The sequence below is a fragment of the Protopterus annectens genome, chromosome 2.part2 (assembly GCF_019279795.1).
Source record: "Protopterus annectens isolate FY-2018-M chromosome 2.part2, PAN1.0, whole genome shotgun sequence".
In the NCBI taxonomy this organism is placed as follows: Eukaryota; Metazoa; Chordata; order Ceratodontiformes; family Protopteridae; genus Protopterus; species Protopterus annectens.
In genome coordinates, this window is record NC_056730.1 from 1,152,613,409 (window position 1) to 1,152,639,361 (window position 25,953).

At 41.6% G+C, this 25,953-nt stretch overlaps 1 protein-coding gene across 1 annotated transcript in view; it reads right to left on the reverse strand.

Moving 5' to 3' along the window:
- LOC122795918 (procathepsin L-like) overlaps positions 1 to 25,953 on the reverse strand; it is a 553,947-nt gene that overhangs the window by 8,310 nt on the left and 519,684 nt on the right. Inside the window, exon 6 of the mRNA XM_044064398.1 lies at positions 7,560 to 7,680. Coding sequence (XP_043920333.1) covers positions 7,560 to 7,680 — 121 coding nt within the window. The remainder of the gene's footprint in view (positions 1 to 7,559; positions 7,681 to 25,953) is intronic.

Genomic DNA, 25,953 nt, shown 5'->3' on the forward strand with positions numbered 1-25,953 from the left:
AAGCATCGTGGTCTGTTGACCATGTCATCCCAGGCAGACAAATATTGAATCCCTTTAGAATGGCACCAGAAGCTTAGCCAATTGTTGAAGTCAATCATTTTGTTCTTGTACTGCGGCATCATTCTGGGTGATGGCAGAATGCTACTCATGTCTAGGGTCATACCTGCCTGGGCTACAAGATCGGAGAGCTCTTCCATGTCTCTTTTCATGTAGTCCAGGGAGGTACGTCTCAGGTCATTCACACCAACATGGACAATGACAGAGTCATATTTGTACTTGTTGTGGAGTGACCTGAGTGCGTGGGTTATGTGGTGGATCCTGGCACCCAACATGCAGCTGACAGTAACCTTCTCCTTGTTTAGCCTGGTGAGTGGGACATCAGTGTGCCTGACTATAGAGTCGCATATGACTAGTGTGCTGGGTACATTGTTTTGCCTTATTGGCTGTGGTTGAGTGGCACACTGAGTCTGCAGGCTATGTGTCATTTGGGTTGTGTTGGGGGGTAGAGGTTACTTGCATTTCTGCTTTGGAGGTCTCTGTTGCTTGAGCAGATTATTATTGAGAGCCTCCATGAATGTTGTTGTGTTTCTATGTGTGGATTTTGGTGGTGTAGATTTAGTGAGACTATGTGATGAGTGTGGTGTGGTGCAAGTGTTTACCTTCTCCTCTTGACTGTCAAGTTCAGTCTTGACTGGAGAGAGCTTTACCTCCAGTTTGGCTATATAAGTGCATCTCTCACAGATTGTAGTGTTGAGTGGTAGGAGGAATGGGTTGTCTGTGTACATGAGGCAATTTCTACATTGCCCCAAGATGCCCAGATTCAACAGATAGACAGGAGAAAACACTGGGAGCTGACCCTTGGACATGCCTGAATAAAAAAAATATTTTCCTCTAGATAAGTGAGGAAAGCGAGTAGATGAGTTGTTTTTCTCTAAGCAAGTGAGGAAAGTAAGCACCAAAACTGTTTTCCTCTAGGTAATGAGGAAGGTTGAGTGTGTAGTAATTAGTAGGTTATTTAATGCTTACAAGTTCTGAACAAGTGCTGATCACGAATAAGCAAATTCAAGTGCTAAAAGTAATAATCTGTATCTGGACTAAACTAGTTACAGGAAAGGGGAGAAACAAGTGCAAATGGGGCTTTTAAATCAGAAAGTTGACAGAGATGGAAAAACTGCCCAAACGGCCAATAACTACAATTTCTGGGCCAGAACCACTTCTTATGTGGTAGATAGGTTACCTAGTGCTTACCACTCCCACTGATAAGCTAGAAGGCTTCCTTCCAACACAGAAAGCTTGGGGGGCACAGAAGTTTACATACAGTCCTGGATACAGCAAATCTGAATCTGGACTACACTTGTTGCAGGAAAGGTATATATATATATATATATATATATATATATATATGGTTCTACCTGACTTCGTCGACAGCGCAGAAGACCGACATCGAACTGAGCTCCAGAAGATCGAAAACGAAGAAGACCGACCGAATCGAGTGGCAGAACATCGACAATGCAGAAGACCGACACGACGATGACAACACCAACGCCGAGGATGCCGACATGGGGAAAGGCTGTGTGAGTATGTAGTGACGGACGCGGTGCGAGGCAGGTAAGTGTGGAGATTGACGGTCTGTGGGGATAGTGGGTTAAGTGAGTTAGGGTTAGGAGCGATAGGGGTGGGTTAAGTGAGTTAGGTTAGGAGCGATAGGGTGGGTTAAGTGAGTTAGGTTAGGGTTTATAGGGTGGGTTAAGTGAGTTAGGGTTAGGAGCTTATAGGGCGGTTAAGTGAGTTAGGGTTAGGGAGCCGGGTAGGTAAGTGTGCGATAGTGACGGACCTTAGGGTTAGGTAAGGTTTAGTGTGGGCTTGTAAGGATTTTGGTGTGCTTGTGTTGTGTGTGGTTTGTGGAATGGGATGTGTTTTGTTTTTAATTGTTATTGTGTGTGCAGTGTATGGGGTTTCGTGGTTTGTGTACCGTCGGTTATTTGTCGGTTATGTGTGGTTTCGTGTTTATGGCCTGTCGAATATGTGGTGTCGGTGATGTGGTTGTCGGTGTTGTGTGCTTTCGACTATGTCAGGTAGAACCATATATATATATATATATATATATATATATATATATATATATATATATATATATATATATATATATATATATATATATATATATATATATATATATATATATATTATATACAGAAAAGTAGCTAAAACAGCAGTCAAAACAATTCAAATGCAGTGCAAGCTAGCACATGAGTATGTAGCAATGTTAGACCAAACAGTTTAAAAAATGCAATTAAATTAAAAATGACTAAAAACAATGCAGAAGGAGTCTATTAGGTAGAATGAGGTAAAGAGATGGGACTGGGGGGGAGTGTCCCAGATCAAATCTACAGTGGGGGCGGGATACTGCAAAAACCTCCAAATTTAAACAACGACACAGGAATAGGGAGGGTGGGTATGAGAAAACCAACACCTTCAACAGAGATCTGAAAAACTATACAGTGAAGCAAAAATAACAGTGCACAACTCTGAAGTCAGCCAGCAATGATATAAAATTAGTCAAACAACAATTACCAGTACACAAATCTGAAGTGCCAGAAAAATATACTCAGCTCTGTATATCTCCAGATAGTTCGAAGAGCACTCTTTCAGGACACAAGAAGGCTCCAGCAATGATATGCAAGAGGAGGGTCAAGAGGCAGGCAAGCCAAAATATCAGCTATGTGAACCTTAACAAAAGAGTATGGTAGCCATGCTTGCAACAATTCACGCAGATAGGACACCACTAATGGAACGTCTCCTTGAAATGGGTCTGGCTGACTTCTAAGACACCAATCAAATAGATAACCCTTTCCATTTGGCCAAATAAGATCTCCTAGTATTGGGTTTACTGGCCTCCTGGAGGACATTAAGCACATCCTAAGTGTAAAGTTCTCTGAAAGGGATCAAAATCACCCACAGGGCTAGGTTCAGACATTCCAAGTGGGGATGGATTAGGGATACCTTGTCCTGTGTTACGAAGTCCACTCTGTGAGGTAACTTGTGACAATTGCCCCTAGCTAAAGCAGAATGAGGGGGGAACCAATGCTGTCTTGACCAAAAGGGAGTCACCAACAAGATTTTTGTTTGCTCCTTTTGAAAGTTTAGCAGGAGATTTTGTAAGAGTGGGGAATACATAGAGAAACATCCCCTTCCATGAGATAGAAAAGGCATTCTTTGCCCTCACTAGGGGGCTGGGTGCCCTGGTACAAAACTGCAGAAGTTATCTGTTCAGAGGGGAGGCAAACAGATCTGTGGTGTACCCCGCCTGTGGACTATGTCCAGAAACACATCCCTGTGTAGCATCCATTCATGGGACTGTGACATGGGCCTGCTCAAGGTGTCTGCCCGAGTGTTCTGAGTTGAGGGAATGTATACCGCCTGCATGGTGACTCCATGGTGGGCCGTCAGTTCCCAGGCTTGGACTTCAAATCTTCATAGCAAGTAAGATTTTGTTACCCCTTGATTGTTCACATACCAGAGAACTGTAATGTTGTCTGTGAACAGCTTCATGGTATCTTGCTTCAGAATGTGTTGGAAGGCCCTCAGTGCAAAGATAATGGCCCTCATCTCTCTAATATTGATGTGCTCCCTCTTGAAGGAGCCTTTCCATGTGCCTTGCACCTTCAAGCTGCCCATAGCAGCTCTCCATCTGAGGTCTGTGTCATCTGTGTACATCTCCTGGACTGGGGTGAGGGTTTGTAAGGGAAGACCTGAATTGATAAGACACTTGATCCATCCACTAAAGGATCTCCTTCCTTAGGCATGGCAGGAAGGGAATGGTGTGATCCAAGGGGTGTGAGTGCTGGGTCCATGTGGACTTCAGGTACCACTAAAGTTTTCTCATGTGGAGTCTTGACAGTGGCAATATGGGTATAGTAGAGGCCATATGTCCTAAGAGTCTGAGATATTGTCTTGCTATCATTGCAGTGGCATGGAGGACAGACAGCAGGTATTCCTTCAGGCTTTCCACCTTTTGGGGTGGAAGGAATGCCCTCATAACATCTGTCCTGATTCTGCACACCAGGAAAACTTGGTCCTGGGAGGGGTTTAGTTTGGAATTGGGGAAACTGATGTTGAAACCCAGGGACTGCAGAACAGAAATTACTTTTTGGATGTGTAGGGAAGTGGAGCAACCTGCCTGGATCAGGAGGTCATCCAGGTATGGAAAATTTTAAATCCCTTGGTCCCTGCAATAAGCTACCACTGGAGCCAGACACATGGTGAATACCCTTGGAGCAGTAGCTAGCCCAAAGGGTAAAGCAGAGAATTGAAAATGTAAGGAACCCACAAAAAAGTATAAATACTTCCTGTAGTTGGGCCTTACGGGGATATGCAGGTATGCATCTTTGATGTCCAAAGTGGCCAGAAATGCCTGAGGTATTAGCAGTGGGAAAAGAGACTGGAGTGTAAGCATGCAAAAAGTGGATACTTGGTGGGAGAGGTCCACATTGGGTCTCCATGGGCAATCTGTCCTTGGCACTAGGAAAAGTCTGGAGTAAAAGTCCTTTCCCTTTCTGACAGAAGGGTTGGTTGGATAGTCCCTTGAGAGGGGGGTAGTTGGTCCTTTGGTGGTTGTGGGATGCCTCTTCAGAAGGAAGGAATGATCTGAGTCATGAAGTAACCCTTGTCTATGCTTAAGACCCACTTGTCTGAGATAGACAGGCAAAACAGTGACAGAGTCTTTGGGACAGGGGGATGGAATCTGTAGGGGGTGGGGAAAAGGCAGGGAGTCACAGGCTACCTGCCTTGTCCTGAAACCAGGTGGCTGCTGCTTCATAGACTTCTTTTTTGCTCCCAGAATGAGGGGTAGGAGCAGAATGCTCTCTGATGAACTGTGTTTGGTGGGATAATTCCTATGGAATTTAGAGACTGGAGACACAAACAAATGCTTTAAGTCTTGTAATTCCTTCCCCTTTTGCAGAAAGGTCTGCCACTTTCACTCCAAATAAGGTAGAATTGTCCAGGGGTGCATCCAGAAGTTTAGCCTTGATATCAGGTAGGGGTTGCGTCTCTGCCAAAAGCACCTCCTGAGCACTGAGGCAGAAGCTGCAGATCTGGCCAAGGCCTCTCTGCATCTGATCAAATGTCTTTTCACTTGAGAGGACAAGGAGATGAGGTTAGATAATTGAGCTTTAGTTTGCGAGTCTGGAAGATCAGCCAACAGTTTAGAAACCGGAGTCAAAAGGGCCAGAGCATACTTAGACATGTGTGTCTGGTAGTTAACAGCCCTAAAAGCCAAAGTGGCAGAAGTGTATACTCTTTTGGCAATGTGTTCCATAGTCTTACTGTCCTTATCAGTGGGAAGGACAGAGGTGGAGGGAAGTAGTCTGGATGGCTTGTCTGCAGAGACTGAAATAGTGCCAGGGTCTGCAACAGGGCATTTAATCAGAAATTTGGCCCCTTCTGGGACCTTATGAAACCTGTCAGGCCTTCTAGGAGCTGGTGTTTGCGATTCAGAGTTTTTAGAGGCTGCATTTAAGATGTCTAAAAAGCCTCATAAGACTGGAGGAATGGCAGAAGGTGAAGGAGTGCCCATTTGTAAGACTCATAGTACCTCTTTTGAACCTCAGTCATTTCAGTGGAGTCCCACTTAAAAAACTCTCTCATAAAATAGATGGTTTCACCAAAGGTGATGTCCTCTCCTGGGGAATCTCCTCAACACAGTCCTCCTCTGGGGAGGCATACCCAAGAGGGGAAGGCATTTGAAAGATATAGGAAAGAAGGTCTTCAAAAGAGGAATCTGAAGAATCTTTAGCTCCAAGAGGAAGAGGATCTTCAGTCTGAAGCCTAGGACTGATAATTGGAGGGGCAGCCAGAGGGGAAGCAGGCACTGAAGGCCTACGGTCCATGAAGGCATTAAATAAGGTCTGGCAGAAAGCTTGCCAATGAGGCAGGCTTTTAAACGGTAGAGAGACAGTTTTGTTTTTGTTTTCATTTTAAGGAAGAGAGAGGCTCGAAGGGCATAGGGCCTAAGGAGGATCTAGGTTTGGACTGTTCTATAGCAGTGGAAGGGATGGTCTGGATGTCCATTGTGAGCCAAGGTTTCCCCCTCCTCGCCAGCACTCAGTGTCTGCAAAACTTCCATGGACGTGCTTTCAGCCCTAGGTTCTGTGGCCTCCAAAATGGTACCCGCTATACATGAAACATCTCTTTCCATATGTTCCTCCAGGCAAATGTTGGCCACAGGGGGAACATCAGGTGGAGGTGCAGCAGTAAGTTCAGGCCTAGAAACTTTGGTCTTCTTTTTTGGTGGCTCACCGGTCTAATCGGATGGCCCATCGCCAGAGCCAGTCGTTTAAGATGCTGGTTTTCTAAATAGATGTTTAAGGCATGTAGCTGGCCGCAAAGAGTCTTAGGAATGAAGGCCTGACAAATCACACAGGCTTTATGGTCGTGGTTGAGTCCTAGGCAGAAAAGTCAGAGGTTGTGGACGTCTTTATGGGGGATCTTATATCTGCACCTGCACTTTCCTTTCCTGAATGACATGAACCTGAGCAGGCATGCAGTGACCAAAATAAGGAAGAAAAAAGGCCCCAGTGGGGTACTTACCTTAAATTCGAAGGATCTGACAGCAGAGATGGCAGGATGAGCTGACGTTCAACTGGCGTCAGAGAAATTCAAGGGAAAGTACGTGCAGACATCACTTTTATGGCCTACGCAACCTACGGCCAACCTCAGATGTCTCACGTACTTCACAGTGACTAAAGTTGTAGCACAGACGTTTGGGTAACTGAGTGGAAGATATCCCAAAGGTTATGAATACTGCAAAATGTGACTAGAAGGACATCATGCAGGACTCATTCTGACAATTTGGGTCAGAGGTTCAAGTCACATGCTGCTAATACTTGATCCTGTATTAATCTTGAGTTTGATTCCAAGAGCCTCTGTTTGGATACTATGTGTCTCTGAGCAAGTCACTTAATCAAACATTGCTCCTGCACCATCCCCCCCCCCCCCATACAAAGGTGACTGGGTCCACTGAATTTATCTGGTTAACAAATAGCATCCTAGCATACAAGAAAAACGCTAATCATGCCAAGATAAAACCATTATACAGCCACAAAAAATGGATAAGTTGTTAGCTGAGCTACTTTACAAATCAAGTGAAATGCAATTAAAAAATACACTAGTTAGTGTTGCAGAGTTGACAGCTTAATGCATATCAGTGGGGGAGAAGAGACAGCACAAAATAAATACCTCAGTAACAGGTTGTCTTATAAGAGATGCAAGCATCACAATATTCAGGAGTTACACGATACTCCGATAACAATGTATCTTAAAAGGGGAATTAACTTTCTATTACAACAGAATGGATTTCATTTTTAACGTTACGGATGTACTTTCGGGGGCATGGTGGATAGGTCTCAACAAAATATACCACTGTGCACATGCACACATCTGTGAATTTCATTCATACAAAATAACAGCCAAAGGAATTATGTCCAAGAGCCTGTAAAACATTTTGTTTGATTTATATTTTAAAAGTTACTGACAAACTATCTGAAACAAATTGTTACCTGTTTTTAACAATCCAGTATTTATTCTGCTTAGTTTCTGTTTGCCCGCTGTATCCGTAACCAGTAACCAAAACACCATGGTTCAGTTTTGTACTGCTGCATTGAATTTCATTATAAATTCCTGTAGATGAAAAGAACAAACAGCACAGTGTTTATATTTTTACACACAGTTTTCAAAAGATAAATTTGAGTATTTCTGCTGATCAAAAGTTGCGTGTTAACAGTGCTCAAGAAGAGAAGACTTTTGAAACAGATAAACATGGAAGTATACTAGCATATGTCATAAGAACCTAAACAGAAAAAATAAAATTATGAGGAAAAGCTGCACATCACCCACCTCCTCATGAAGGGAATACAGTGGAATGAAACTGCAGTGGAGTTTTGGCATGAGTGAGAGTTATTTATTTTATTTATTTTTATTTATTTATTTTACATTTGTTAACCGGGAGAGTCCGACTGGATACATGTCCATTTTCAGCGGAGGCCCGGGGAGAAAAGCTCCAGGTACATAACAGACATATGAACATTGTTAATGCAAAAAAAAAAAAGGAAGATAGTTGAGTTCTAAATACAATATAAAGATACATCACATCTTGGGAAAAAAATAACAGCAGCATATAAAAAAAAACATAGGTCAGTTACAAAGGTGAGGCGCCTTGTTAAAAAGTGATTAAGGATAGTGAGGTAAGAGAAGGGTAAATGATAGTGGTTAATCAGGTTTGGAACAGGGACATTGCCAGAGAGTATTGAGATGGGGTTTAAGCTTTTTGAATTGTAGGAGTGAAGGTTCTGAGGTGAGCATGGTCGGTAGGGAGTTCCACATTTTACCTACAAAGTTTGAGAATAGAGAATCCCCAGCAGAATTATTGGCTTTGGTAGTTTGAGCTAAGATCTTATTGGAGGAGCATAAAGATTGCAGGTTAATATAGGGGTGAATGATGTTTTTCAGAGATGGTGTTTTCTCTGGGTGATACAGTATCTGGTGAGCCGTTTTGAGTTGGTTGAAATGGAGTTGGCTGGAAAATTCTAACCACCCTAGTTGCTTCAAGTTAGTGCAGTGGTGCATTCTAAAGGTGGAATTTGTGGCAAATCTAGCTATGTGATTGTAACAAGAAGCAAATTTGTTAAGGGTTGTCTTGTTTAGGTTTGTAAAAAGGGGGGAGGCATAGAAAAGAGTTGATAGTAGGTGTGTGCTGGCAATTGTAATTTTAGCATGAGGAGTGAGAAAGTGTTTTACTTTATAGAGAGAGCCAAGCTTTTTATTGACAGTTTTGATGGTTAGATTGAAATGGGTGTCAAATTTAAGGGAGTTATCAATGGTAACACCTAATAGCTTTGTGTGAGCTTCTGGTGATATAGTGATTCCATTGGAGGATGTAATAGAGAAGGTGGGGGGAAGAGTCTTGTTAGTGGGTGAGAAAGTAAGTAGTTTTCTTTTGTTGGGGTTGAGAACTAGTTGACGACTAGAGAACCATTTTTCTATTAGGTTGAAGGTGTTTTGGGTTGAAGCAATGAGGTCTGCCAGGTTGGAGGCAGTGCTGATGATAGTCAAATCATCTGCATATTGAATGCATGTGGCATGGGGGGTGATTGTGGGCAGGTCATTAACAAAGATAGTGAAGAGAAGAGGGCCAAGAATAGATCCTTGGGGAACTCCAAGTGTAACAGGTAGGCATGTGGATAATTTGTCCTGCCATAGAACAGCCTGTTGCCTATTGGACAGGTAGGATTGGAACCATTTCAGCGTGGAATTGCTGAGTGATAGTTTTTTAATGTATGGAGGAGTTGAATGTGGTTCACCATATCAAAGGCCTTGGAGAGGTCTAAGAAAAGAGCAGATGATAGTTTATTATTGTTTCTGAAGTTATTGATGGTATTAGAAAAGGATAGTAGGGCTGATGTGGTAATGTGATTTGGCCTGAAGCCATGTTGGGAGTTGGCTAGAATTTTATTTTTGGTGAGGTGTTCCATCAGTTGTTTGTGGACACACTTTTCCATAATTTTGGCCAGGGGTGAGAGTATAGCTATAGGTCTGTAGTTGGTTAGCTCTAGTGAGCTACCACCTTTATGGAGAGGAATAATGTGGGACATTTTCCATATGGAGGGGATGAAGGCTTCTGACAAGGTATGGTTTATGATTATGGAGACGGGATAGGAAATGGTCTCAGCTGCTTTTTGCAGAAACTCAGCTGGGAGAAGGTCAGCTGCTAGCTTAGTGGGTTTTAGTTTTTTAAGAAGAGATATTATAGAGGATATGGGTACTGGATCGAAGGTAAATAGATGATCTGATGTAGTTGTAGTATTCTGCTGGCATGCGTAGTGGAGTGGGCTGGTTGTTTGTTTGAATTGTGTGGCCAGGGATTGTATAGTTTCTGTGAAGAAACTATTGAATGTGTTAGCAATGTTTACAGGGCACTGTTGTTTGCAAGTTGTTGGAGTGGGGGTGGTTGCCTGGCCTGGGTGCAGGAGTTTGTTTAAGCCTGTCCAGAATGTTTGTGGATTATTAAGGTGTTTGTGTTGGAGGTGGAGGAAGAAGTTCTTTTTATCATTTAAGATCATTCTTTTAGTTTCATTTCTAAGTTGCTGGAAGGTTTGGTGGGAGTGTGGGTCTTTAGAGGTACGCCATGTGACCCACATCTTGTTTTTAGATAGGATTTTGGATTTTGTTTCCTTAGAGAGCCATGGTGTGGTTTTGGTTTTAGTTCTAATGGACCGTATTGGAGCATGGGAATCTAGAATCTTGAGGAAGGTGGTGTTGAAGTAGATAACTGCCTCTTCAAGAGGAAGAGTCTTGAGTATTGTCCAGTTGTGGGCTTTAAGTTCAGTTTGAAAAATGGAGGCGTTGAATTTATTATTGTTCCTGATTTTTTTTATGGTTGTAAGAAGGGGGGTGATTTTCTTGAATTTGATAACATAGGTGAGTAAGTGATAACTCATGTCCTCTGGGTGAGTACCTGCTGAGTACTGGTCAGGATCTTTATTAGTAAGGGTCCAGTCCAGGATGCTGTCTTTGTTTTGGGGTTTACCTAGTCTGGTAGGAGTGGATATGAGCTGAGAAAAGCCATGTAGATTTATGCTGCTAGATGGGGAGCTAGATGAGAAGGAATTCCAATCGATGTTGAAGTCACCTAACACTATGAGTTTGAGTTAACCAGTGGAGAAAGTCCTCTAAGGTTTTGTTATTATTGTTGCCTGGGGGGATGTAAATACATGCTATATTTATGCTTTTATGTTTGTTTGGTTGAAGTTTTACAAGTAGAATTTCGGCATTGTTTGTTAGGAGGGGTTGTGGAGAGGCAAGGGAGATTTGTAATGTATTTTTGTAGAGTATGGCTACACCGCCACCTTTGCGAGTTATTCGGTCTGCTAGTAGTATATCATACCCTGGTGGGATTATCTGTGTGTCTTTCGTACTTGGTTTAAGCCAGGTTTCTGTGAGACATAGTAGGTCTGGGGAACAAGTAGCTAAAAGGGCATGTAGATTGTGAATCTTATTGTTTACACTTCTGATGTTTAGATGACAGGTCAGAAGAGAGTTAAAGGGTCTAGAGTTTAGATTGAGAAGTAGAGGGGAGGATAGGGTGGAATTAGAATTGAGTGGAGGGGAAGGGCCAGGGTTGGGGTGGATATCACCATCTGTGGCTAGTCTGTGATTCAGAGTGGTAATGAATTTGAGGGCTTTGAGTAGAAGTTTGTAGTAATGTGTATCATTTGGCCTAATATTGGTAGGTTTGATAATTACATAGCATTCGAGTTCTAACAAGGAGGGTGAGTAGGGAGTTGAGTCATGGCCTCTGTTGTTAATTATGGGGGAGGGGTTGGTTTGGTAGCCTGGGTGGTGGAAGCCTATGTAAGACCAGGTTTCATATAGGGTAGCTAGGTAAGGGACAAGTAGGAGGGGAAAAAGAGTTAGTATGATAAGCTTCCTGGGTGGTGTCATATTCCGTTTGATTTTAGAGGGCGGTAGTGAGGTACAGGAAGTTATTGGACAGTAGGGGGAGTGGTTTGAGGTTATAAAAGTATGAGTTATCATTTTAAAATGGCTCGGTGAAATAGAAAATGGATGCTTAAGGAATGAACAATCAAAACAGCATATCAAAACAATACTACATGCAGGTTGCCATACTTCTCTCTTAGCACAAGAAATCTGGACAAAGCCAAAAATAATGGGGGCAAAGGCCCAAAAATAGGGACAAATTCTAAATATTGCTCTTAGATGCATGTTTTGTTACCATGCATTTTCTGAAGGATCTGAAAAGCAACTGTCTTGTCATTATTTACAGAATTCAATCCTCACTGCTTTGCTAGAATAACTCAAACTGTATGAGGAACAGACCAAAATGAGGCAAAAATTGACACTCTACAAAAATCTGGACAGCTGAGAGGTATGAAGGCCACTATAGCTAGACAATCCAAAGTTTAGGGCACTATGTGCCTTGCCTTCAAGGCCATTAAGAACCTGAAGTCCAAGACCTCTTATTTCTCCACAAATCAAACAGTCTGGCAAACACTAGAACCAGATCTGAAGCTGTTTCAGCAAATAAGCAAACCACTATGGAGAGAGGGATTTGTCAGTAATGGACTACCCCTTCTCTCAAACAAATTTCTTCTCCAAATCAAGCAATGTAACACACTATCTTCCTTTAAGAAGGAATTAAGATAATTGAAGGGTATGCATACATTTACCACAGGTATAACTAGCCTATCACTCCTACAAAAAAGGAGGTAAGGTCTAAGAGTGGGTACTGCCAAGATGTAAATGGCCACATGACCCATTTGATGTCTACTTTGTCATTCCATGATTCTAGGACAGGCTGCAGGAATTTGGGCCGCTACTGATTTACTGCATTGTACCTTCAGTGCAATGTTCAGAGTGAGAAAACAGACAAACCACTTAAATCACTTATGATTACTCAGATCTCTTGTGCTAAGAGAGAAGTATGGCAACCTGCATGTAGTATTGTTTTGATTTGCTGTTTTGATTGTTCATTCCTTAAGCATCCATTTTCTATTTCACCGAGCCATTGCATCAGACTTTTTTTAACTTAGGATTCACTCATTCAGCTGCAGATACATGTTACGTCCTGCCATTACCTATCGCTTTCAAACATTTCCACATGATCAGTTGTGTGAACAAGCAGCAGATAAAGAGGACCCACAGCTGTCAGTAAATAACTGAGTAACTGCAAGGGGACTAGGGCAAAGACTGAGCCCACAGCTGTATATATGGTTCCCCTTTATAATCTTGAAATATTGAAATCTCAAATTTCAATATCTTGAGACCATAAAGGCGAAAGTTGAAAATACCGAAACCCAAAACCGCGAAATACAAAATATCAAACATAAACACACCATACACCACACAATACATACACTATCCTACCCACACTACAACAAATCAAACAACAAAACATTCACAAACACAACCCAAACCAACACACCTACACTACATATAAGCAGGGGGGCAAGCCCCTCTGCATCCCCCCATGTGGGGGGCTGTGCCCCCCACATCCCCCTACTTAAATAAACCAAGTCTGAGATCACACAAACAGGAAAAGACAATGGACACACACAAACAGACACACACACACACACACACACACACACACACACACACACACACACACACACACACACACACACACAGACAGCAACACATCCGACACTTACACAGTCATACACTCACCTACCTATCCCAACCCACACTTACAAACCCACTCATATACATTCAAACTCTCACCCAAAACCTTTACAAAACACTCAAATTAAATCTCACCCAAATCCACAAGACACCATACACCATCCACATAAAACACCACACGTAAAGAAGCGTAAAGCCATAACCGCAAATTCGAGATATTCGAATTCGCGATTATGCACTTTTGCTATTCTAAAAATTCGCCTTTATGGTCTCGGGATACTGAAATTCGAGATTTCAGTATTTTGAGATTATAAAGGGGAACTAATATTCACCAACAGCATGTACAAGAAGCAGTTGGAGGTTTTGTCTTACATAGTGACTTCTTGTGCCTATAATAAGGCAAACTATCAGATTTGCACATGGATAGTAGCATGTTGGTCAGTTTTTGCTACAGGGGTTGTGAGGTATTTGACTTGAGCTGAGAAGTCTTTGTCTCTCTACATAGAACAAATGCTGGGTTTGAGTGTGTGCAACAGAGAGTATGTTTGGTTGCGTGTGTAAGGATTGTGGAGTGGTCTTATAAGCCCAAATGAGAATTGAATTGCTGAGACCATGTTGTGTATGGGGGGTTGTGTGCATGGGAGTTTGTGTGTTCTGGTGCTTTGTGGAGAGTTCTGGTTTCTTTGTGCAGAGGAAAGTCTGTGCAGCTAAGAACTGCAACATGTTCACCATGTGATTGACAGCTTACTGTGTATGTGGTCCATTGTTAGCAGTGAGTCCATGTTTGAGTGCATGGTATTTGTTCAGGAATCAGAGGCCTACAGTGCATGTGTATGTCTCTGTCTGTAAGATACTAAACTATCTTGGTGAGTGTGTGTAGGTAGGGAGTGATTTGTTTTTGGTATATGAAGGTTTGAAAGGAAGGTGTGGGTTGTGTGGCAGTTGAACAAGGAAAGGTATTTCTGTGATTATGTCCCAAATGGTATTTTTCCCAAGATAACTGCAATCTCAAAACTGGTTATACAAGTGTGCCGGGGGACATACCCCCATAAAAGCCTCCTTTTTGTTTTTTTCTGTGTGTTTGGGTTAGTGCCAGTTGAGTGGTGAGGGAGTGTGCACATTCATGTGAATACAATGAGTATATACTTAGTCTAGTTGTTGAATGTGCTTGATTGAGGTGTGTTGGTTTTTGTTTTTTATGGCCAAGTGGATCTCCACTATTCTGACCTCATGATTTCAGATGACACCATGATAAAGTTCCCTGGTAAAGACTGTATAGTTTGTCTACAATTCTGTTACCTGGTTTGTGAATGGTGAATAAATGCGAGTAAATAAGAAGCAGTGTAGATGTGGACAACCCTCCAAACAAGTATGTATATATACACACAGACACACACAGACACACACACAGACACACACACACACACACACACACACACACACACACACACACACACACACACACACACACACACACACACATACACAGACACACACAGACATACACACAGAGACACACACAAAATTTTAAAAGATAGCATGCATTAAGAAATACTATTTTAAAATTAACTTGAACTATGTGCTAAATATGTCATGGCTGGGCTGTTCATAGGTTCATAGGTAGGTACTAGGCTATTAGCCTTAGGGCCTATATAAGCCTACCCAAAAAGGTACCCTGGCTTTCGCCACCTAAAAATATTATTTTCCTGTGCCCCTGTTAAGCAGAGCCACAGAAGTGATCCCTGGGGTGAATTTCCTATTTCCCATCCAATCATCACAATTTTTCTTGAAGAATGCTAATGAGGGGCTCTGTTTAACATAGATAGGTAGTCTGCTCCAGAGTATGAGAAATGTCTGGGACAGGAATCTATCCCTCCAGCATGTTCTGTTTATTGTGGTGACAAAGTTTAGGTCCCTAGAGCGTGTAGCTCAGAGGGGTTGGGATTTCTTTAAGTGGAGCTTGTCCAACAGCTCTGGGTTTGACATAGCTTTGTATGTTAGACAGAGATCGCCTCTGAGTAGCCGATATGCAACGGAGTAAAGCTGGAGTTTTTTGAGATGGTCTGCATAGGGCATCTGTTTGAGGCCAGTAATCCTCTTTGTGAGCCATTTCTGTGGTCTTTCCAGTTGTTGTAGTAGAGTTCTTGTGAGGTACATACCAAAAGGGGCATTGTACTCTATAATGGGTCTAATGAGTGATGAGAAGAGGGGAACAATGACATCTTTTTTCTGAATGAGAAACCTTTTTGATGAGGTGAGCCACATTGAAGGATTTCCTGACCACTGTGGCAATGTGATCAAAGGAGAGACTACTGTCCACCTGTGTCCCAAGGTCTCTTATCACATTTTTGGCGTTAAGTAGACTACCACTTATGTGGTAGTTCATGGGTACAGAGGTTTTACCAAAGGGGATGACAATCACGTTTTACTGTTGACAATACACTTACTGTTTTTAACAAAATAATACTTTTCTTCATTTTCTAAAGAATGTTTTCAACAAAATAATATTTTTCTTCAATTTCTAAAGAAATTTTACTAAATTTAGTTTTCAGTCCTTAGTAAATGTAATAGTTTTCTAGCCAATGCATACCATATTTCTTACAGCAATCACTGCTTTGATCTGTATATAGCATAGAGGATTATGACTGGGTCACCGATCATAACCAGTCTATTATGTGTTCGAGACACAGGTGCCAAGAAATTCACCTCAAGAGTGAAGCTCAAGGTGAATCTTGACATCCATGTGGAGAACACATAATTCAAGGTTATGATCAGAAACTCATAATTTGTTGTAGTGCATGGAGCTTTGACTGCTCCATTTACTACTAATTTATAGGGAAAAAATGCCAAGCATTTTGCCAGCTTTCAAAGCCATGAAACACTTAGTGGACACTGTCAAAAGGCAGTGTAACACAGTCCATTATGTTTACACTTACCTTTCATGCTTCTCAGCTGTCCAGATTTTCACAGAATGCCTAGATTATTGATTTATATTTTTGGCTTGTTCTTCATTACAAGTTACTGGTACAGACAAAATCTTTTGTTCTGCCACTGTCATTTGCTGGTCAGTACTGGCAGATTTTACTGCCTAGCGAGAGACCCAACCTCAACATCTTCAGCAGGGGGGTACTTATTTGTTAAGGTCTGGTCTCATCCACTCTGGCAATTAAATTGTGTATATCAGAGAGTGTGTGGTGTACCTTTAAGAGCCATTCCATTCTGTGGGCACGTGCATATAAGTACTGAGCACATACAAGCAAGAGTGCCATTTTGAGTGAGCAGCTGGAGTGAAAACACATGTGTGTAACAGTCAATTCATTTAGGTTTTATGTTCCAGTCATCCATCCTGATGTGTTTGTGTGTAATAAACAACTTAAACATCCAAGCCTCATTGTCTTACTTGAATACACAAGACTAGCGACAACTGGCATGTCCTTTCCCGAATATCAGAGTGTAATCACCGCACTCCATGCACTATATAATAGCAGTTTGCTTCTACATTTAGATGAGGTATGTTTTTCATTTTGATCTTATGACATTGCTTGTAAAATAATTTTGCCCTGCAAATGCATATATCAGATAGGGTCCCTATTAATTATTCGAACTTTTTAAAGTTCGAATGTCATATGGTCGACACCATATTATCGAACTTTGAAAAGTCTGAAGGTTAAAAGCAATGGCTTCATATGGCGCAGAATGGGAAAATTTCCCTTTTCTGCACTGAAGTGCGATCTCAGAGTTGGTATATTTAAGTAGGGGGTGTGGGGGTGCAGGGGGGCTTGCCCCTTTACTCAGAGCATTAAGGTAATTTTTTTTATTTTTTATTATATTTTCAAAGTTTCAAACTTCATTCATATGTTGTCGAACATATGAGGTTCGAAGTTTTGAAACTTCGAATATAATATAGACCCTATCAGATATATACTATTCATGTAATGTCACCTTGAAAATGACCTGGTTAAAGGCTGGGTCCTTGGACCAGTCTACATACTCAATTAACAAATATAAATAAAAGAGTATGATGCAGCACTCAAATGGATTACATATATGTATGTGTGCGCACACACATGCACGTACGCAACTATAGTGTGGCACACGTTACATAAATTTGATTATTTTAGAATAAGCCTGTTGTGGGCTGTTTACATCAAAATAATATTTTTTGTTCATATTCTAAAGAAATTTTAATTACATGCAATGTTTATTCCTTTGTTTCATACTCATCTCTCAAACAGTCAGGCTCTGCTTTTTTCCGTGGTCTTCCATATCTGGAGCATTTAACAGGACTGTTTACACCGAATATCATGTTTCCCTTTGAGTGAGAGCTGCTTGCACTACAGCTTTTCTCGAAGACACAACTTCAGGAATCTGTCTTTGCAGCTGTCTGCTATCACAGCCCTTACCATGGGGCTGGGAGAAAAGTAAAAAAAGAGGATTAGAAATGGAGAAGTTAAAGAAATAGGAAATGAAGTTATGGATTACCTGCAAAGTGAAGGATTTAGTGTTGACAGTCCAACTCTGGTAATGTTACAGCACGATGGAACAAGGACTCTCCAAATGAAGGAGAAAGAAGGGAATGGGTAGCTTATGATCACTTGCCATATGAAGATTCTCTGGTGCCTTCAGAACAAAACCAGTACAAAAGTTAATTTGGGAGCTGCACAGCAAGGGAAGCAGCAGGAAACAGTGGCAACTCTGATGCCATCAATGTTGTCGAATGATAGGCCAGTGAGTTTCCATATGAAACAGCAACAGATGGCGCAGGATGCAGTTGAAGAGAATGTGTCACAGGAAGATGTTCTGGAACTTTCTGTAGGATGTCCACAGGAAAGAGATCATGAATGCGCCCTTTGTTTAGAAGAAAAGGATCGAAGGGAATAGTTGCTTGATTAGATTACAGAAAGTCAATAAGACTTAAAAGATTAAGAAGTCTGATAAAACAAATGAACACAGTAATCAAGACTATTAACAGAAGAAAATAGGATATATTACTGTGACAATAAATGAATACCAGATAAAGTCTTACCACAAAAACACAGGACAATAAGGGAAAGGAAGGGAAGAAATCAAACGCCATCATGGAAGTATCAAATAGAGAAAACTATAAAGCAAGTAAGACAAGAAGTGTCACTGTGACAAGAGAACAGAAAAGGGAACAGATCAACAAAAACACTTAAGATAGATGTGATAAAAGCAATGCACAGTATCAGAGCAATCCGGAATCTATTGTACACTACTGCAAAATAATAAACCAAAAATATCAGCACAAACAGAAAAACTAAGACATGAAGGAAAAGTACAAAATAATCACTTCACTGATGATCCAAAAGACTGGGAGACTAGAAATACCAACAAAATAGAAGAAATAGACACATTTTGGGGAAATATCCATGAAGATCCTGTGGAGCATAACAAAGGTGCTGAAGAAAATTAAGAAAATCTCTTAATTTAAAAAAACAAGGCCTAGATGCATTACCTAGCTTCTGGCTAAAAGTATTAGCCCTGAGGAAAAAAAAAAAAAATATATATATATATATATATATATATATATATATATATATATATATATATATATATATATATCAATCCTCCTTAGGAGTAAACCTGCAAGTTATCCTAACAACTATAAATAAACTATATACTGGAATTGATGCCAGAGTTAATCATTTAGAAGAAAACTCAGTCATGGCAATAGAACAAAAGGGTAATAAAACAAAGTCATATGGAACAAAGGATAATTTGTTATTAAAGTCAAAGTGGAGAATTGTAAAAAGAAGAATCTAAGCATGGCATGGATAGCTTACAAAAAAAGCATTTGACAACATCCCACATTCGTGGTTAAAGGAGTGCTTACAGATATATACGATACACCCTACATTGATTGATTACATTACAGTAACCATGAAATAGTGGCAAACCACTTTGCAGCTAAGCCATGATAAAGGACAAATTATCCCAGGGATAAATGTTCAGACGGAGATATTCCAGGCTGACTCTTTGTCCCTGCTATTCTCTTGTCTTGTCTTTTTTAACCCAGTAAGCTGTCTACTTAACCAGATTAGGTCATGGTTACAATTTGTTTCCCAGAGCACAACAGTGTGTGAAGACTTTTCACCTTCTTTTTATGGATGATGTAAAACTGTATAGTTCATCAGATAAGGAAATGAAAGCACATCCACAAGTGGCCAAGACTTTTTCAGATGATACACGAATGTCACTTGGTCTTGATAATTGTGCAAAAACAACCTTTAAAGCAGGAAAGCTGCAGCACCAAAAATGTCAGTTTGGGAAAGGAATGTGATATAAAGGAACTTGAGAAGGAGGGAGTGTATACACATTTTGGAACTGATGAAGGAACAATAAACATGAACAAATGTGAACAAAACTTAGTAAGGAATATTTTAGAAGACTACAATTAATACTAAAAACAGCCCTGACATTTAGGAACAAAGTCCAAGCTATAAACCAATTTTCTCTTCCTATTTTAGCTTACAGTTTTGGGACAATTAATTGGCCCCAAAAGGTATTGGATCATTTGAAAAAAAAAGAAAAATGCTTCATGCTTATCAAATGACTTACAAGCAGGAATGGAAATCAAAGAGTAGACAAAAATCAGGCAGCAAATGAATGTGCCAAAAAAACAAAAGAAAGAAAAGGTAAAGAATCAGATGAAAAGGCAAGAAATGTAGAAAAGACCTAAATATAGTTGCAAGGGTTGGGAGGGTGGCCTAATGGTTAAGGTATTTGCCTTGCAAACACAAGGTTCAGGGTTTGCGTCTCACAAGGGACAATTGGCTAGGCTTAAAATGGCTCACAAGGACAGTTAGCTTAGTATTAGTCTATGAACCTATGAAACACAGAAAACTCCTGGGACAACCTCATGTCAATCAGGATATGAATGGTTAAGAACAGGTGAATTTAAACTGAAAGACAAAAGGTTAAGATTGGTTGCCCAGAATAGTGGACTATGTACATGTTAGTTTACAAACTCCATAAAACATGTGGGAGAAACAGACAAATGCAAGTTTTGTAAAACAGAATTGGAAAAGTACAGTTGTGTACACTTACCATAAATGTAGATGTTCGAGTGTATTCACTGTTGCAGTCATCACATTTGGGTTATCTGCTTGCAGTAGCCCTCAGTCAGCCTGATTATCAAAGTATTGGGTCCTGTGTCGGTTGCTGTCTCATCTTCCATGACATCAGGTAGTCAGAGGTAAAAAGCATACAGCAGACGCCATTACATCAGTTTTTCTTGCCCCAGATATCAGGTGCCCCCATAATTGGAAGCAATTATATATACAAGGTTACACTTCCAATAAAAAAGCAAATACACCAAAAAGCTTTAAGCATAGTAAACAAGAATAGAGGTATAGCCAAAAAAAGCCTGGGGACTGGAGGGAAGGTAACCAGGACTGAAACAGTGAATACACTCGAACATCTAGATTTATGGTAAGTGTACACAACTGTACTATGTTCTTCATGTTTCACTGTTGCAGTCTTCACATTTGGGTAGATTCCCAAAGCTAAAGATGGGAGGAGGAGATTAGGTAGCATTAGGACCAGCTATAAGGCCCTGCAAGACTGCGGTGGCAAAGCCAGCTCTGGATTTAGAGAAAATTGACAAATGGTAATGCTTGGTGAAGGTATGTACAGAACTCCAGGTAGCAGCTTCTAAGATGTCCCTGGTAGGGACACCTCTGAGAAAGCCTGTAGAGGTAGATGCAGCCCTGGTTGAATGTGGTCTTATCCCCTGTGGGGTAGGTTTTCCATAATGTTTATAGCAGAAATGAATGCAATGGCCTATCCATTTAGAAATGGTTTGCTTTGAAATGGCCTTCCCCTCTGCCCCTGCAGCAAATTCAACCAGCAGCTATTCAGATTTTCTGAGAGGTTTAGTCCTGTCCAAGTAAGGTTTAGTCCCGTTCAAGTAAAATCTAAGTTGTCTGTGCACATCTAAGGAGTGCAGTATTCATTCCCCTTTGTTCTGTGGATTAAAAAAAGAAGGTTGGCAAATGAATGGACTGATTAAGAGCCATACTGGATACCACCTTAGGCATGAAGGAGGGATTGGTCCTGAGGGACACCCTGTTTGCATGGAAGATGATGAAAGGCTCCACTGCCATAAGGGCCTGTAATTCAGACACCCTTCTTGCTGAAGTAGTGGCTAAAATGAAGGCTGTTTTCCAAGAAAGGAATGAATTTCAACTCTGCATTTGCAGCTGGCTCAAAAGGAGGTAGAGTGAGTTTTTCCAATGCAAAGTTAAGGTCCCAGGCTGGAGTAGGGGCTCTTCTGTGTGGTCTTAAGTTTTTGGCCCCTCTGAGGAATTGCTTCAGGAGTGGATGAGAGAAGAGGGGTGGTTCAGTGTTGTAATGAGCTGAAATGGCTGAGGCATGAATTTTGATGGAGGAAAAGGAAAGGCCCTTGTGAAGCATCTCAGTTATGTATTGAATAATCTGAGATAATTTGGGTGCTGCTGTGCCCATCCCCTGAGTTTGGTTCCAGGAACATAATCTTTTCCATTTTTTAGTGTAAGATTTTCTAGTACTAGGCCTCATTGTCTCCAGAATGACATCCAACACTTGCTTAGTGAGGGATGGTAAAGGAGAGATCAGGTAATTAGCCAGGCCAGGTTCAGGGTTTGAATCTGAGGGTGCAGAATCTGGCCCTCTTGCTGGGACAGCAGGGCAGGGGTATGACGCAAGTGCCATGATGCCAGCAGTGATACACTGGACAAAAGGGGGTACCAGTGTTGGCATGGCCAGTCTGGTGCAATCAGTATTGTCCTTGGTTTGTCCTGTTTGATCTTTAGTAGTATCTTGGAGTGGAGAGTCAGTGGTGGAAAGGCTGAAACTGAAATGTTTTTCCCAGTGAAGGACAGGGCATCCACTTTCCAAGCTTGTTTGTGGGGGGTCCTTGTGCAGAATTTGTCCAATTGGTAGTCCTGGTGGGAGTCAAACAGTTCTGTCTCTGGGCTCCCCGTTTGTTTCTCAACATGTTGAATATCTTTGGTTCCAGTTTCCACTCGTGTGGGACCATTTGATTTCTGCTTAGTTCATCTGGCAGTGTATTTAACTTTCCTGGCAGGAATTGAGCATGTAGGTGCACTTGGTAGCGCAAGGCTGTGTTACACAGAGCCATGGCTAGTCTGCAGAGAGGGTATGAGTGGTGTTGTCTGTCTTTACCATTAATTGTCCTGGAAGAATGTGGTCCTTGAAGGCTGTCAGAGCATTCTGTACAGCTAACATTTCTTTTTGATTGATATGCAGGTGCATTTGAGTTGGGTTCCATTTGCCCTGAATGCACTTCCCTGCCAAGTGAGTCCCCCATGCATAGTCTGATGCATCTGTTAGGGTTTGGGTGGTAGGGGGTAGAGTGAATGGTAGTCCTTTGTTTTGGTGGCATGCCACTGCCCACCAAAGAAACTCTATCTGTAGGCAAGGTATGATCGATATCATTGCTTCTAGATCCTGAGAATGTTGACACCATAGGCTTTTTAGATACCGTTGTAGTTTCCTCATATGCAGTCTTGCATATGGAATTAGGAGAATGCAGGAGGCCATGAACCCCAAGGCTTGCAGTATTTTCCTTGCAGATAGCTGGGTCTTTGTGGCCAGTAGTTTGAAGTAGGTTGTCAAATAAACTTGTTTCTCTGGCGTGAGGAAAGCCATCTGTGAAGTTGTGTTCAAGCTTGCTCCCAGGAATACAATTTGTTGGTAGGGTACAAGATGTGATTTATTTTCAATTATGGTGTACCCCAGAAAAGTTAGCAATTTTTGTACAAACGCCAGACTATTCAATAGAATGTTGTGGCTTTCTGCCTGAATTAGACAATCGTCCAGGTATGGGCATATTTGAATATTTCTTTGCCTGCAAAATGCAATGAATGGAGCAAGGCATTTTGTGAATACCCTGCACACAGTAGATAAGCCAAAGGGCAATGCAGAGAACTGATAGTGCATGTAGCCTGTTTTGAAGCGTAGGCATCTTCTGCAAGATTCCCTGATTGAGATGTGCAGGTAGGCTTCCTTGAAATCCAGGGTTGCCAACCAGGCATCTTTGTCTGGCATTGGAACCAACTGGTGAAGAGTTAGCATCTTGAATTTTGGGATCACCAAAAATGTTTTTAGGATAGAGGTCCAGGATAGGACGCCAGGAGTTGTCTTTTCTAGGCACCAGGAAAGTCTTGAGTAGAAACCTTGTCCCCTTTCCTCTTCTGGGACAGTTTGAATAGCTCTGATAGTTGAGAGAATTTACTTTTGAGCCTCTGCCCACTGGTTTGGGGGTAGATCTGGCCAACCGTTTGGGGTTGGCTTGATGTGGAAGTGGAATCCGTATCCTTGGGAAACTATACTTAAAACCCATTTGTCCTGGGTAATGAGTTCCCAATTTTTTGCCTGCAGGGCAATCTTTCCCCCTAAAGGAGCAGTCAGTTGTGCAGGGCTTGGAAGTTTTAAAGTTAAGTCATGGAGACAGTTTACCATAGGGGGAGTCTTACTACTCCCTGCTTTTGAAATGGGAGCCCCCCCACTGCTTAGTCCTGTGAGTACCTTGGGACTGAAGCCTGAGTGTTCTTTTGGTTCTGGGTTTGGTCTGAGAAGGCCTGGAAGAGGCAGGAAAGGACCAATTCTTAGAGGGCTAATGCCTATTAAATCTGGGAGGCTGTACTTGCAGGAAATCTTTTAAATGTTTGCATAGATTTAGCTTTTTCCTCCATCTTTTTAAGTACTTCTTCTGCTTTGTAGCCAAACAGGCAGTCCTGGTTTAAGGAAGCATCCAGCAATTTAGCTTTAACATGATCTGGCAAAGATTGCTCCTTAAGCCAAGCATACCTTCTAAGTACAGACCCATTGACAGCAGCCCTGCAAGATGTCTCTAGTGAATCAAAACCACAATGCAAGGTATGTTTTCAACTTGTTCAGCAGAATGCATTAAATCCTGTAAATCCTTATTTTCAGCACAGTCAGGAATCAACATCATTTTCTGTTTAAGCAATCCAGTAATATGCTGCTGATACTTATGAAACTGGCAGTTTAAGGTCCTAATGGCCAAGGTTGCAGAAGTGTATACTTTCTTACCTTATCTTTTCAGCACCCTGGAATCTTTATCAGAGGGGGTAGGATTTTTGGCAGTAGTAACCTTAATGCCATTTGGTCCCTGTGAAATGGTCTCAGGATCCGCAGTAGGATTTTGAAAGAGGAACTTGAGAGTCAGGAACCCTGTAATATCTATCTGGTTTTCCTGGGAGCAGGAGGTAAAGAGTCAGGGGCCAAGCTACATTCCAAAAAGGCATCATCAGCAATGTCCAGTATAGGGGGAATAGCTAAAGGCCTGTGTTGGGGCTGGAGTAAGAAATCCCTAAGCCTCTTTTTAGAGTCAGAGAAATCCTGGCTTTCACAGCAAAAATGCTCTCTAAGGGTATGCAAGGTTTCACCAAAAGAGAAATCCTCTGGAGGGGAAGCAGAGGGAATAGAGTCCTCTGCATCAGAATTCCTCATTAGGTAGACAAGGGTAAATCTTGGTCATCAAAGAAAACAGAAATTTCAGAATCCTGATCAGAAGAATCATAAGCCAACTCAGTCCTAGGTCTCTTAGAGGGGGAAAGTTGGCTTGCCCTAATTAAAGGAATAAGGTCTTCAGCCATTCTTATCATTTGTTTTTAGGGCATAGAGGCCTGACCATGTGGTATGGGCACCATTTTTCTAGGCATGGATCGAGTTTTAGGCCTTGAAGAAGAAGATGGCGTTGGTTTAATATGCAAGTCAGTAGGCCTGAATGTACCCTCAGAAGCCAGTGCTTGCACAGTGGTGCCGGACCCATCCAAGTTAGATACATCCGCAGGTTCCACAGTTGAAGCATCTTGCGGCATACCGGACTCTGAATGGGTCTCAGTAGAGGCTTGCGAATCTGAAGTAGTGGGTATCAGGGACTGTGAAAGCACCTCACTGAGTACCAGCAAACTGGTGACTAGCTTAGGAGAAGCGTTGTCGGCAGCTTTGAATTTATGCGGTCTGTCTCTGTCTTTATCTTTGCGTTTTTTCAAAATGTCGGTAGTAGAGTGGCTTACCGAAGCCATATCTGGGTAATTGAACCGAGTACCAAAATATTTAGAACTATAAATATACAGACGACGAAGAGTTTGTTGTTTAAATAAGGCACAAAACTGACAGCGAGGTTCATCGTGGTCAGGGCCTAGGCAAGGAATACAGTACGAATGAAAATCTTTAGGAGGTATTTTCTTTCCACAAGAAATACAATTACTGACTTTTACTGACATCGGATTAGAGCAAGAAAAAGTTTCCCCGATGGGGTACTTAACTTAGTTGAAGACTTTGGTTCTGAAACTAGAAAACAAAAATTTAAGGAGTTGGCTGACCAGCACTTGCGAACTGCTTCTGCTTCAGGCACTGCACAGCAAGAAAGACTGATATAATGGCATCAACTGCATGCTTTATACCCCTGACTACTTGATGTCATGGAAGATGAGACAGCAACCGATGCAGGTTGATAATCAGGCCGAGTGAGGGCTACTGCAAGCAGATAACCCACATGTGATGACTGCAACAGTGAAATACGAAGAACATCAGTCACACATCTTGTTGCTGGATATGATACACTAATGGCAAAGGGCCTGTATACTGAAAGGCATAATAATATGGTAAGACTGTTGCACTGGGTATTGTACAAACATTACAATACTAAAGTATCTGAGAAGCACTGGAAACATCCCTGAGAAGCTTTATCTGGTCACA